Source organism: Panthera tigris, chromosome C1 (assembly GCF_018350195.1).
Source record: "Panthera tigris isolate Pti1 chromosome C1, P.tigris_Pti1_mat1.1, whole genome shotgun sequence".
Lineage (NCBI taxonomy): Eukaryota > Metazoa > Chordata > Mammalia > Carnivora > Felidae > Panthera > Panthera tigris.
In genome coordinates, this window is record NC_056667.1 from 30,249,560 (window position 1) to 30,264,026 (window position 14,467).

The following is a 14,467-nucleotide window of genomic DNA, read 5'->3' on the forward strand; positions in this document are numbered from 1 at the left end:
TGCCATGTCCTGATCTGATTGGTTTAAACTTGATTTTCTCATTTCAGCTGACCGCATGAACAGACTCCAGGCAGCTCTTGCCAGCACCCAGCAGTTCCAGCAAATGTTTGATGAGCTGAGAACCTGGTTGGATGACAAACAAAGCCAGCAAGCAAAAAATTGCCCAATTTCTGCAAAATTGGAGCGGCTACAGTCTCAGCTACAGGAGAATGAAGAGTTTCAGAAGAGCCTTAACCAACACAGTGGCTCCTATGAGGTGATTGTGGCCGAGGGAGAATCTCTGCTTCTTTCTGTACCTCCTGGAGAAGAGAAAAAGACTTTACAAAACCAGTTGGTTGAGCTCAAAAGCCACTGGGAAGAGCTTAGTAAAAAAACTGCAGACAGACAATCCAGGCTCAAGGACTGCATGCAGAAAGCTCAGAAATATCAGTGGCATGTGGAGGACCTTGTGCCGTGGATAGAAGATTGTAAGGCCAAGATGTCTGACTTGCAGGTCACTCTGGACCCAGTGCAGCTAGAGTCCAATCTTCTGAGATCAAAGGCTATGCTGAGTGAGGTGGAAAAGCGCCGCTCCCTGCTAGAAATACTGAACAGTGCTGCTGACATTCTGATCAATTCTTCAGAAACAGATGAAGATGACATCCGGGATGAGAAGGCTGGGATCAACCAGAACATGGATTCCATTACAGAGGAACTACAGGCCAAAACAGGGTCTCTTGAAGAAATGACTCAGAGGCTCAAGGAGTTCCAGGAAAGCTTTAAGAATATTGAAAAGAAGGTTGAAGGGGCCAAACACCAACTTGAGATCTTTGATGCTCTAGGCTCTCAAGCCTGTAGCAACAAGAACCTGGAGAAGCTAAGAGCTCAACAGGAAGTGCTGCAGACCCTGGAGCCCCAGGTAGACTATCTGAGGAACTTCACCCAGGGCTTGGTAGAAGATGCCCCAGATGGATCTGATGCTTCCCAACTTCTTCATCAAGCCGAGGTCACCCAGCAAGAGTTCTTGGAAGTAAAGCAAAGAGTGAACAGCGGTTGCATGACAATGGAAAACAAGCTGGAGGGGATTGGTCAGTTTCACTGCCGAGTCCGAGAGATGTTTTCTCAGCTGGCAGACCTGGATGATGAGCTAGATGGCATGGGTGCCATTGGCAGAGACACTGATAGCCTCCAGTCCCAGATTGAGGATGTACGGCTATTCCTCAACAAAATCCAAGCCCTCAGGTTAGACATAGAGGCCTCTGAAGCAGAGTGTCGACAAATGCTGGAGGAAGAGGGGACTCTGGACTTGTTAGGTCTCAAGAGGGAGCTCGAAGCCCTGAACAAGCAATGTGGCAAACTGACAGAGAGGAGCAGAGCTCGCCAGGAGCAGCTGGAGCTGACGCTGGGCCGCGTGGAGGACTTTTACAGGAAGCTGAAAGCCCTCAATGACATGACCACGGCAGCAGAGGAGGGGGAGGCCCTCCAGTGGGTGGTGGGGACTGAAGTGGACCTCATCAACCAGCAGTTAGCAGATTTTAAGGTAAGCCATGCCCTTGTTTTTTGATCTTTTGCCTTCAGTAATGTGTATTTCTTTTCCTGTAACTCGGAAACCCATTGGATATACATCTTAACTTCTGTCCCTGGGGTCACTATTCTCGCTTCCATCACCATCAAAGCACACTGTCTGGAGACTTAACAGTCTTTTGGATTCTGGGCAATTGGTTTGAACGTTTTTCTGTTGTAATTTATTTCAGTGTTTATAACCAACTGAGGGTATAGAAAGAAATGTCCAAATGTTACTTACTCGAGGATCTCCTCTTGTGATTTGTAACAGCAGCAAATGTTTCCCTAGGTCCATGTTTTCTGCTTGAGGTGTGTGAAGTCATAAGATAAACATGGGGTCATCTTCATAAAGTGTTGATTTTTTTTTTCCTCCTATTTCAGGAGAAAGTTATTGATGCATTATGAAGTAAAGTACAAAATTCTCATGAGTTATTAAGATAAAACATAACACTTCAAAGAAACTTCCCACTTAGAGCAGGCGGGTAAGACGACACCCCAGGCCCCCAGGAATATGTTCTTTGCCTATAGGAGAGTTTGAAAAGCACTGCCCTGACTGCAAACATGTTTTCACTCTTTGCCTGAGTCAGAATTTCCAGTCCTGAGATTTTGTGAGTTGAAATTAAAGCAACAGGGAAGAGGAAGATGGGAGGAATTGACTCTCAAAAATGCAATTTTGCTAGGTCAGGGACTTGGAGCTCTCAGGACTGTGTGTAGGGTCATGGCTCTCAGGATGAGAGCCTTTCATCCTGAGTTTCCCCTGTTGTAAATGCCAAAAGGTGCCTTACTCCACTGCTGCTCCTCTGCTGCTTTTCCTTCTTGGTGCACAGAGTGGATATGAAAAGGCTACTTCCAGCACTTTGTTTCCATCACTGGTGTTAATTATTCCCACCTACACAGTCATACTCCTGCAGTCAGAGTTCATTTGTTCTCCAAAGCCCCTGCCTGTCAGGACTTTTTCAATTACAAATACGTTTGGAGAGGTGGGATTGACACCGGTCAGAGCCCTGCAGTCCTGAGAAAAGTTACAAGATTCGAGCGCAGAAGGGTGGCTGTTTTAGAAGGGTCCCCAGCTTAAGGGATGTTCAACTCTGAAGTGGGACATTGGCTGAAGATCTCCTTACAGTGTTTGGAGACAGTGTAGTTTGGAGCAACAAGTCATTGTTTGGGGGATTCTTGAGGACCCAAATAAGGAGAGGATAGGAAGGGAAAATTCAAACCCATGAGCACATACGTTTTCCTCTTAGAAACTCCCGCACCTCCATTCCAGGGGCAGGTGGCCTTTCTTCATCACGTGTGTTTTTCTTGCCTTTGCTGTTGTAAGCGCCCTGAAAGCAGAGACTGTCTTCTACAGGCTCCGGGTTACTTAGAATTAACTATCTGACCAACTAAATGAATTTCTTAGAAACCTGAAGCTCATCCCTTTGACTCAAATAGTTGTATCAAACTAGATTCTGGTTTACATGGGAATTATTTTAAATTCTATTTGCCTAATCTTCTAAACACTACGTTGTGTAGAAGTTTTTCTTTATGAGTGCAGGTTAACATTATTAAAAAGATGGTATTGTTCTTTGTGACGGTGATATCCTCAAGGGTATTAGAGACATTGGGGGCTGCTTTGTATTAAATGTTCCTAAATTACTGTGCAGTTTGTGTTGGGTATTGAAGTTCTTGTGTAGTGCCTCTTAGTGCATATGTGTGTAGCTTCCATTTCCCCCCGCTTACCCTGATAGCAGGGCTGTCTTCTCACTGCAGCTACTTCACTGTTGTCATTGGGTCTGCCTTTTGCTGTCTATCCCTTGCTTCTAATCATCAGTGAGCTAGAAAATGAAGTAAACAAGCCTGTTAAAGTTGCATTAAAATACAAGCTAGGATATAAAAAAGAGTCCACAGGCAGGCGTATATAGTGTTTGGATTTGAGGACAACTTTTCACTGTCCTTTTCAGTTAATCCTTAGTTGCTAGAAACTTTCTGAATTTTGATGTAGCTGGCAGATTTTAAGAAATTACTGGATGCTACCATATTTTATTTGTATCCTAGTATGTAGCTTAGAAATGCTCAGAGTTCAGTATCTGCTTAGCTGTTTATTACTGCATCCTGTTTCACTGATTTCTAACAATAACCCTCCCACCACCAATACTCTGGATGCGAAGGCTGGTCATGGGCAGAGTGTGTGTCTCTGCAGGGGACCAGTGTTGAAATGCAAGACTGGAAGAAGAGAGAGAAAGAGGGTGGCAAAGTTGTGCCCCTGTGTGTATCCTCCTCAAGTTGGGGGCACAAATCAGAAGGCTGGCTCCACATGTCCGCCTTATAAAGTCAAAGGCTTTGGGAAGAGTTTTTGCCTCCTCCCAGCAAAGGCGTGTGGTCAGGAGGGGAGGAGCACGCTCCTGGCTCAGCTCACACTGAGCTCATGGGAAGTGAAAACAATGGGAGGGAAGAGCTCTGTGTGTCAGCTCCACGGTCCCCTGAGGCTGAGTAAAGGGAAGGTCTTTTTGGACCCATTCTGAGGACTGAGTCATTTTCGTGGTTTGAGTGTTGAGTTCTGGGTTAATGTGTTGTATACCCAGCAATGAATTAATCTTCCCTCATACCGGCAGCAGACCTGATTTATAAAGTGTGACTCTGCTTTCAGATTCAGTCTTTTTAATAAGGAAAAACCAGAGATGAAGATGAACATAAAAAACAGCATTAGCTTTAAGTTTTCAGCTTTTTTTTAATTTTTAAATTTTTAAATTTTTTTTATTTTTAATGGAATCACACTCTCAGTACAGAGTCTGCCGAAGAGAAGAGGATATGAGTCTCTGAGACACAAGTGTAGCATCTGCTGGGACGGGACTAATTCCACTGTGGATGGGTGGCATAGACCGATGAGTCAGGTCTGGGGACAGCCCCGGCTTACTTGGGACTGCGCAGTAGTGCTGAGAAATGCGTGGAGAGGCAGCTTGTAGGAAAAGTTATTTCCTCCTTAACGTGAAAAACTGAAAGTCATTATTCCTAGAAAAGGCTTTTAACTCAATTGCTTCTGAATAAATGAGAGAATATGGTCCACCCAGGTGGATCTGTCCGATGGGAAGAGAGTTCTCTTCCACTTTAAACAAGCAAAGACCTCAAACCTTCCTGCATTTGGCTTTATTGGGTTCTGCCATTCCAGAAATCTCAAATGAGAATATTGAGTATGTTTTCAGAAAACTGGGAGGAAAAGACTTTGGCTAATCTCTTCAGGAAATTCTGTTTTCCTGAACAAGAGAGTCAGTGATTCTTGAAGAAAAGGAATTGTATGTGCATAACAGGACACTAACAAGAAAGGAGGGACCTTTATTTCACTAAAATTTAAGCCAAAGATCTGGTAACTCTGATGATAACAAGAGGCTTTCCTCATTTTGAAATTCCCTGTGCTAGTTTTATAGTCAAGAATTGAGATCATTATGAGTTCAAGCCAACCCTGTCGTTGTACACACACCCGCCGAGAACCACAGTGGCATCTCCGTCAGGAAGTAGGTGGTGGCTTGGGCATTAAGAGCAGTATCTGGATGCCCTTCATGCACTCTGAGTTTCATATGTATTTATATTTACTGTGTACTCAGGTCAGGCTTCATACTCGGCCCTCTACCACTCACTCAGTGGTAAGAAAGAACAAGTGGGAAAAATGGAAGCCTTTTTAGGGTCCATAGGTTTCTCACAAAAGTTCACTTCACTTAATGGTGTGTTGGAAGCACCCAAGCCTGTTGGTCTTCTCCTTCCTTGTCTTCACGGCTAGGCTGGTGGGAAATAGATAAGGCAGCAGGCTTCCTGAGGACTGTTTTCAGTTCTATTTCAGGTTGAGCAGAGCCCAGGGTCAGGAATTACACATACTTACAGCCTTTGTCTGGAGACCTCAGTATCCCACCAGAATACCAGAACAAGAAAGCCTTGTAAACTTCATTTGATTTTTTTTTTCCTCATAGAAAGTGAGTTTAAGCTTCGCTCTGAGCACACATGAGAACTCTAAGACAGGCATGGCTTGACATGGAGCTGAAGGGCTGCCAGTTTGCACAAAGACACTTCTTCCTTTCAAACGATTACAAAGACAGTATCAGCCCATCTATAGTTTTGCCAGTTAGATTCACTAGAGAATGAAGCAAATGAGGTCAGCATTATCTACCTGCCCTTGGAGAGAAAGGAAATCACACTTGGTGTGTGACCTGTCTGTCACCTAGATGTTTCAGTATCTCCAGCTTTGCAGCAGCAAGGTAAGCTGAGTAGGCACCCCCACTCCTGCCTTGTGCTGACCCTTGGCCTGTCTTGGTTTTTTCTTTCTTCCTTAAACAGGGCTACTCCAAGAGGATCTACTAGGGTCCAAGGAAGTAAAGAGAATGCCCCAGAACAGGGTTTCTCAGCCTCTGCACTCTTGACATATGGGACTGGATAATTTGTTGTGGTGGGGGGGCTGTCCTGCGCACTGCAGGATGTTTAGCAGCATCCCCGATCTCTACCCGCTAGATGCCAGCAGCAACCCTTCCCATAGACAACCAAAAATGTCTATCCAGACATTGCCAAATGTCCCCTGGAAGGCAAAAATCTCCCTCTGTTGAGCACCGCTGCCTTAGAAGAAAATTACCACCTACACTTGGGAAACTTGGAATTCAGCTGGAAGCAGCGCTGGCTGATTAAGTTAAATATTTATGTTGCAGACAGCCTTCTAATAATCTGATTAAGACTGTGTGGTAGCAGCAATTGCCTCTAAGTCAGCCTTTCTTTAAGCAGGGCCCCGGATTCCTGATTTTTGCTGGGACTAATCTGTGTCTGGTTTAAAATTTCCTAGGCACTTTCCCTGGCATCAGCAGTTTATTTTTCGTGGAGTTGTTGATGCAGGTGTTTGGTTGATGATGCATTTCTAAAGAGAAGAGGAACTTCCTGTGTGGAAATACTTCAGGAAGATTCCTCGTTCAGTGCCTTTAGGGGGAGACTGCAGTCTGTCAGTTGTTCTCAGCTCAGGAGCTCACAGTTTGGCTGCTGATGTTAATAACCCTTGGGAGATCACCTCCCAGCCCTACCAAACCCCAAGAATTCCAGTGCTCCCTAATAATCCTTTCCACCCCCACTTAGCAACTGGTTGGGGAGAAGGTAAAGGCGTGTTTAAGGACTTTAGCTTTGCTTCATATTGAACTTTTCCCAGCCCCATTTTAAAGCAGCCCCATTAGTATTTTAAGTATCAGCATCACAAAGCAAAATCCCAGGATTGCAGTCATTACATCATCTTAAAGGAGACTCACACCTCAGCAAAGGCAGTAAAATCAAATGAAAGATCATCAAGAAAGAATCCATTGATGGATTTCACAAAAATTTGTGTGGAAATTTTGATAGCAAGGGAAGACTTTAAAGCAATGTAAGAAAGGACTGAGCAGTTTGATTTGAGTTTACTGAAATTCTTCACATATCATGTCAGCATGTAGCATTTGCAACTAAAGTTCACCATATGATTTTGTACACAAAGGAGGAAAAATATGTTTCCAGGAAAACTAGAATTTACCCCACGCAGGACTTGTATTCATTGTTAAGTATTTGATTAGTGAACACAGGTTGAGATAAGCACAGACTTGCAGAACAGGACTATTTCTCGTTGTGTCTAGAAATGAATGGTAAACGGTCTTGGCCTTGGCCTGGTCCTCAGCCTTAGCGTCAGAAAAATCCTGGGCACTTTGAAGCTAGCTGGCTGGCACACGAGACATAGCATAAGCAGGGAGCCTCTAGGAAGTGTGATGAGTTGCTCTGAAGGACACTTTATTGTTAGGATTGTTTGGTTCACCAGGGATGAAATAAGTCCCACAGGGAGTCCTGTCAGGTCACTGCACCAAAGAGCTGTCTCCTGCCAAACAGATTCTTCCCAAGTCTCAGCTGTCCTGTTGGGAAAACCTAGCTATGGGAAGAATGTGCTCCCTCCCCACCTTCCTTAATACTTTGCCACTACCACTACCAAGTGCTTTTCGAATACCAGCCTCTGGTATTGGCGGTGGGAGATTAATGGGATACACTTATTCCTTAGGCCTTCACAAGCTGTTTTCCGGCTACTAGCACTGTGATTTGACGTGTGGACCTTTCAGAATTTTGGCCACTCAGGGATAAGAATGAGTGCTACGTGGTAATGGTCCATGGATCCCTTGGTGGGAGGTAGGAGGAAGGGACTCCATATTCCTTTCAGTCCATCATCCTTACTGAGCACTTGCTCTGTGCCAGCCCTTGTGGTGGGACAATGTGTTATGGGAAACAGGCACCAGGGATTGCAGTGGTAGTGACGTGTGGTGCTGAGTACACCTAAAAGACACCTAAGTTGAAGTGAGCTCTAACCTCAACCCCCTATCAATCAGACATTTACAATCCCAGTTGCAGTTAAGAACACTGAGACTGTGAGTTTGTTATAGTGTCTTGTTCAAGCCACACAGCATGTTAGAGCTGGGATTGGAAAGGTTTGTTTGGCACCAAAGGTCATGCTTGACCAATAGTTCTCAAATGAGGGCAGTTTTGCCCCTTAGGGGACATTTGGCCATGTCCATTTGGCCATGTCCAGAGACAGTTTTGACTGTCACAATGGGAGAGGCTTCTGCTAGCATCTAATGGGTGCTAAACATTCTATAATGCAGAGGATAGCCCCTTACAACACAGAATTATTCAGCCCCTTTCTAAAAAGTTGGAGGTTTGATTTTTTTTCCCCCTCTTCAGATGCCATGACAGGTAAGAGTTAACCGACAACTCCACTGCCAGGCAAAGCTTCATGGTTTTTCTCCCTTTTTTTTTTTTTTCCAAAAGTTAGTTAAGAAATAGTGTTAGTTCTGGGAATGACTATACAGATCTGTTGGATAAAGTCAGGATCCTGGTGAACTAATTTGAGTCAGTGGCTAAAGAATTCTCTTAATGCTTGACCAGTCCCAGCCCCACCCTGCCGCAAGGCTCCTGCTGTGGAAATCAATCAGCTGTGTATCTCAAGCTGCTTCCTGTAGGGTGTGTTATGGAATGGCATCAGTCCCTGCACCAGCTGGGTGTCCTGATCGCAGTGTGATTTTATCAGACTCTGTCTCTTTTGAGCCTTGCTGTTTGGAACAAAGGATCCTCTGTTAGGAATGCAGAGAGCTCCTCTGATTGGACAGCTAGCGTGTACGTACATGGTTCCCACGGAAAAAACAGACATAAATTATGCTGTAGCCTTCTAGAACTTGGGCTTCCAAGTTGCTTTTCCCTTAGCTTCTGTCTGTATTTACCCTTCTTTCTGTATGTACTTATCCTTCACCCAGTTCAATGTAGGAGCCATCTGATCTGATGGATTAAATGATGGCATCCTTCAGAACTGGTCTGTATCAGTACCTCTAGTCTTTTCCTTTTCCAGCCTTGGAAACCACATATTTGATCCCCACTGTTTTTTCCAGTCTTAATTCCTATATAGACTACCCATCCACTTATCTCAAACACTCTTTATACATTATGCATATTTCTACCCATACCTGAAGGCTTGGTTCAAGTCCCATGTCTCCACAAAGCCTCCTTCCCAAGTTCACTACTTCTGTTCTCCTAAACCACTTAATATGTGCAACTCATTTGGCCTTTATCCTATACTGCCTAACTGGTGTTTTCTCATTATAGGCATTTGTCCCATCTTTGAATAAATTCATTTTTGTGTCTCTCGAAGTAGTTAACATGTTGGTGTGCACATAGTTGGAGATTAGTGAATTCTGACTGATTGGATGAGTGCTCTTTATTTCTCATAAGCCATGTGAGCTCTGGGATTCAAAATGCTGTCAACTTTGCAAGACTGGAGGCAAATCCTTGTGAATCCCAAAAAATTCTAATCCCAGCCTGGATTCTTCACCTCTCCTTCTTGCCTCTGGGCTCCCTTCCTTCTCTACTAGTTAGCATATGTTAAAGGAGCGGGATTTTATTTCAGACAAAGAAATTTGCTACCAAGCACACTTGAAGAAAGCCAGATTCTGAAATATTGGCTTGCAGTTACCCATCCCTTTATAGTCATTGTCATTTACCCAATTAGTTCACAGGGAGAGTCTTCATACTTCATGCAATTTAGTGTAGTGAAGAAAAGTGAATCTGAGTTTTAGTCAGAAATATCCAGCTTTGAGTTCTGGCTCTGTCATTTACTAGTTGAGTGACCTTGGGGAAAATTACTTAACCTCTCTGTATAGTTAACTTTATAAAATGTGAGCAGTGGTAAATCATACCTTTAGAGTTTTTATGAGAGTTCAATGAAGTGATGTAGATGAAGGTACCAGGCATATATTAAGTGATCAATAAATGATAATCTTTTATTTTAAAAAAATTTAGGTAGACAAATTAGAATATTATGAAATCTTTTTAATAAAAAGTTATGCCTTTTGTTCCTAGCGATAATTATTCTCCAGAAGATTTGCTGTAAGGCCCAGTACCAGATTAGATCAGCTTTTTCTCTTCTGGGAAAAATGAAAATTATGAGGATAAAGTACAATTAGCTCAATGGCAGCAGTGAAACAAGTGGATGGACAAACAGCTTTCCCAAACAGTATTTGTGGGGAACAAGAGTAGAGCTGGTTTCTAACCTTAGAGTAGCAGTATATAGGCAGTATAGGTCATGACTCCTAACACAGCTGTAAATATACTTTATGTACACATACATACACATATATGTTTGCTTACTTATTCATTAACCTGTTAATTTATTCATTCATATCAAAATCCCACAGCCAGCATGTTTTTCTGAGACCATTTTGACCTTGGCTTATGTGCTCTACAAATCAGTGTTATTTTCATATCATTAACTAGAATTAACCAGAAGCCATTACCAGCTCAGTGACTTCCTCAGTAGCTCAGAGTTGCCCATCAGATCAGCTTTAATGATATCAGGGTCCTTGGCCTAATTAGCTTTTAACATAGACCATGTTATCTTCCCATGTTGCCATACAATGGCAACTACCAAGTCAGCATCTTTGGAAGCTACGCCTCTTAATATTAATCAATCTTTAATTAAAACATTGAGGTGTGAGGAGAAAAGGTATCAGCTTAATTTCAGAGGAAAGCAGCTTAAAAAACAGAGATATAATTAATCTCTCTGCCAAGTGTATACACCAGATCCAGATAGTTTTACAGAAAAGCTTTAATTCTTCATAGTTTCCGCAGACATGTTTTTAATATTCAGTTATATGTATATATGAGTTAAGGGAAGAAAAAGCTAAGAATTCAAAGAAATTGAACTTCTATGAGGCCTCCTCCAGCTTGAATTCATTGCATCTATCTAAGTGACCCATTTAATATCTCTGTCATCTTGCAGTTCATTCCCAAAAGAAAAGCTCTGATTTGGGTCCAATTCTTTACATGCAAACCTAATGTGGTTGTTTGTTGATTGATGGTAAGAATTGCTTTAGTAACAAAATGAAAGAGACAGTTTTCATAAATCTCTTCCCTCTGTATTATTTATCCTACCTCTTTTTCTAATATTGGACAAAGGACCCCTATAGCAAGATTTCTTGACAGTTCACCCCCAAGGACCTGTTTCATAGAAATAACCAAGCAATTTTGTGAAGTTGTTCATATGTGAAAGTTGTGCAGTCATGCAAACCTGGAACAGGAAAGGCTGCTCTCGGTCCCAAATGAAAGCCTACGTGGTCACTTTCTCAGGAAAGCCTTTCCTAAACCTGCAGGCCACATCGGGCGCCCTTGACTGGTGCTATCATAGTACTGCTCACTTTTATTTCAGAGTGCTTCTTACAAGTGAATTAAAATGAATGTCGCCCAACCCCCCTCCCACCCCCGCACCCCCCCCACCCCCACTGGAATGTAGGCTCCTGACCACATCTTCCTCATCACTCTTTCCTTTAGTGCCTGGCATAATTTAGAGCACATAGTAGACGCCTGTAAATACTGAACAAGTAAAGAAGAATCAAGGATACATCTTATGAAATTACTTGCCTTAAGAGGGCAGATGAGAAACCCAAGGGACAAAGAAGTACTGCCTAAAAAGACAGCATCAGAATAGCACAGTGCCATGGAAGCCAAAAGAACAGTCTCAAGAAGAAGGGAGGATGAATACTTTCTCATCACTGCTTATCCTTAATCCCCTAATGTGATCCAGCCCCCATCACAGCACTGAAACTGTTCGCTTAGAAGTAATCGCTGATGTCCTAGTTGCCAAGTCTAACTCATCATCCTCCTCTGTTATGCGGCATTTAACATCATAGCTTCTTTTCTTTCCTGACATTGTACTCTCTCCATGCTCTTCTCTACTGCCATTCTGCTTTCTTTTTTAGTTTGTCCTCGTACTTCCCAGATATGTGGTTCTTAAAATTCTGTCATCTACCCTCTTCCCTTTTTCTACACGGTTAACCCCTAGATGTGCACCCCCTCACTCATCTGTGGGAGAAAGCTTCCAGATCTGTATCTCTATCCCCAAACCTCAATTTTTTGTGTGAAGGGCCTTTCTGGATACCTCCACATAGGTTGCCTTTGAGTACTTCACATTCAATGTACCCTAAATTGAATGTTAACTTCTTCAAATAGTTTCTTCCTCTCTGCTTTGTTTTATAGGACTATTATGCCCTCAGTAATTTAAGAGTAGTGCTACGGCATTATCTTATGTTTATTTTCCCCTTAACCTCTACCTTCTATATGGTCAGTTGTGAAGTTCAAATATTCTGCCTCTGTGATTTCTTTCACAGCTCCCTTCCTCATTTTCACAAGTTCAGACCTTTGTTACCTCTTGACTAAACTATAAAGCCCTCCTGATGGCTCCACCTTCAATCTCCTGTATCTACAGTTTATTCTGCACATAGACCAATGCAGTATCATCAGCTACAAGCTCAAATCTTAAATGCCCAGGTATTCAATACTATGCTACTTTGGACAAGTAAGTTTACCACCTCAAGTTTCATTTATAAAAAATTAAGAATTTGTATTTTTAAAATGAGATAATATTAAGTTATTAAATGGCATTTTAATGAGCACCCAGTCCGAAATTCTTAGGAAACTTTCCACACACCACTCAGTAACTTTCATGATCCCCTGATAAGTTTACATAAGTAAATCGCAATGTCATAAATGTTTTCTGAATAAAGCATAAATCCATGCTTGGCATTCAGGGGCCTTGCTGAACTGGCCTTGAGCTACTTACCACTCTTACCTCTCATTTTTCCCTTTCATACACCCTGTACTTAAGCCATGCTTACTGTGAGTTTGCTTCTTCAGGGTCCCTGCCTCTAGGCTTTCACTTAGAAATCTTGTCTTCACAATCTCTGCATATTCACATCCTAGTGAGTAAATGTGATTCTCTCCATAAAGCTTTACCTGATTCCCCCTGCCTTCCTTTCCTCCACACTTCTGTCTGGTCTTTTCTAACTTGCAGAGCCCCATGCTTTTGTCATTACTACCTCGATGAGTGGCTAAAAGAGAGATTGATACACTGTTTTTTGGGAAGTCTGCAAGCAGGAAAGAGCTTACCAGGGTCATGAGAGTTCCTGCAGAGTGTGTGGAAAGTTTTCTCATGGGTTTGGCAATACATGCGAGCTCACAGAGCCTCAAAATCCTTAGTATCCCATTTAAAACAAGCTTCACATCATGCTTTATTGCTTAATGAGCCACTCTGTAGCCATCTTTGTATTATAAAAACACCTTAGAATGGTAGTTACTGATGCCCAACAGGTACAGACTAATACTGTGGAGTTTCCACTTGCCACTAAATAAATGCTTGTAAAGTCTAGTGAGCCTAAGATGAAAGGCATTTTGTAGATTTAAAATGTGCAAGATGTAACCAGCCTTCTGTATCCTCCTCTAATCAGAACTAATCCTCTGAGAGAGAGAGGCATATGAAAAGGCACTGAAGAATCTGAGGAAGTATGGATGTGGGGTCTCCAGATTGTCCTAGGAGGCTGGTAGTTTAAGAGTGGAGCAAAGGTGGGCTACCACGGTGGCTCAGTCCGTTGAGCGACTGACTCCTTCCTGATTTTGGCTCAGGTCATGATCCCAGGATTGAGCCCCACATCGGGCTCCATGTTGAGCATGAAGTCTGCTTGGGATTCTCTCTGTCTACTTCTCTGCCCCTCTCCCCAGCTCGCCCTCTTTCCTCTCTCTCTCTCTCTCTCTCTCTCTCTCTCTCTCTCTCAAAAAAAAAAAAGAAAAAAAAAGACTAGAGCAAAGGCAAAATGCAAGGTTCAAAACTTGGAAAGAGAGCAGTGTTAGGGTGTGAGGAGACTCCACCCAGCTGTCTTTAATTAGGAAGACAGCAGGAAGGGCCAGGATTGTTCTTTCTTCTAAGTTCACTGAAAGAAAACCTGATACCAAATTTCGTTCTTAGGAATTTCAAAATAAGTAGAGAAATCTTTGAACTCTGTAATCAACTAACTGGAAACTAATTTGAAATTTGGCTTCAGCACATATATTTGTGGTTACAGGAGTAGGGGAAGCATCCAAAGAGGTTCTCTGGAGCTCTCTGTTCTTGTCTTTTAAAAAGTTTACACACAGCAAGTGAAATGAACAGATGCTTTTTTTGTTGGAGCTATCAGGGTAACAAGAGGCTGAAAGCTATATCAGGTATTTATTTCAGTCACTGAGATGGCTATTGGCAGAGTTCCACATACCAAAACTAAAGAGAAACTCATGAACAGATAAAAAAAAATAAGACATGGAGGAAAGAGCCCTGTGCTTCCTTGTCTTGATTTCTTCCTAAACACATGCTGATGATAAAAAAAGGAGCAAAGCACTCAGATAGCACTCTCTGGCGTCTTTTTTTTTTTTTTTTTTTTTTTTTTGTAGTTGGGGAGAGAATTGGACAATTTTATGTAATCCTTTCTATAAGAGTGTGTTTGAACTTTGGGGAAATTTATAATAATCTCTAACACTTTAGTCAGAGGGTATAACTTAAGCCAATAAATACCTTAAATTTGAACTTCATAGTTGTTAAAATGCTCTGCTTATTTACATTATA

The 14,467-nt window shown here is 42.5% G+C and overlaps 1 protein-coding gene across 9 annotated transcripts in view; it reads left to right on the plus strand.

The window, feature by feature from the left end:
• Positions 1–14,467, plus strand: part of MACF1 (microtubule actin crosslinking factor 1) — a 315,228-nt gene that overhangs the window by 234,566 nt on the left and 66,195 nt on the right. For all 9 annotated transcript variants that reach the window (XM_042996700.1, XM_042996694.1, XM_042996695.1 and 6 more), the window contains one exon: positions 48–1,519. In XM_042996700.1, the coding sequence (XP_042852634.1) occupies positions 48–1,519 (1,472 nt within the window). The remainder of the gene's footprint in view (positions 1–47; positions 1,520–14,467) is intronic.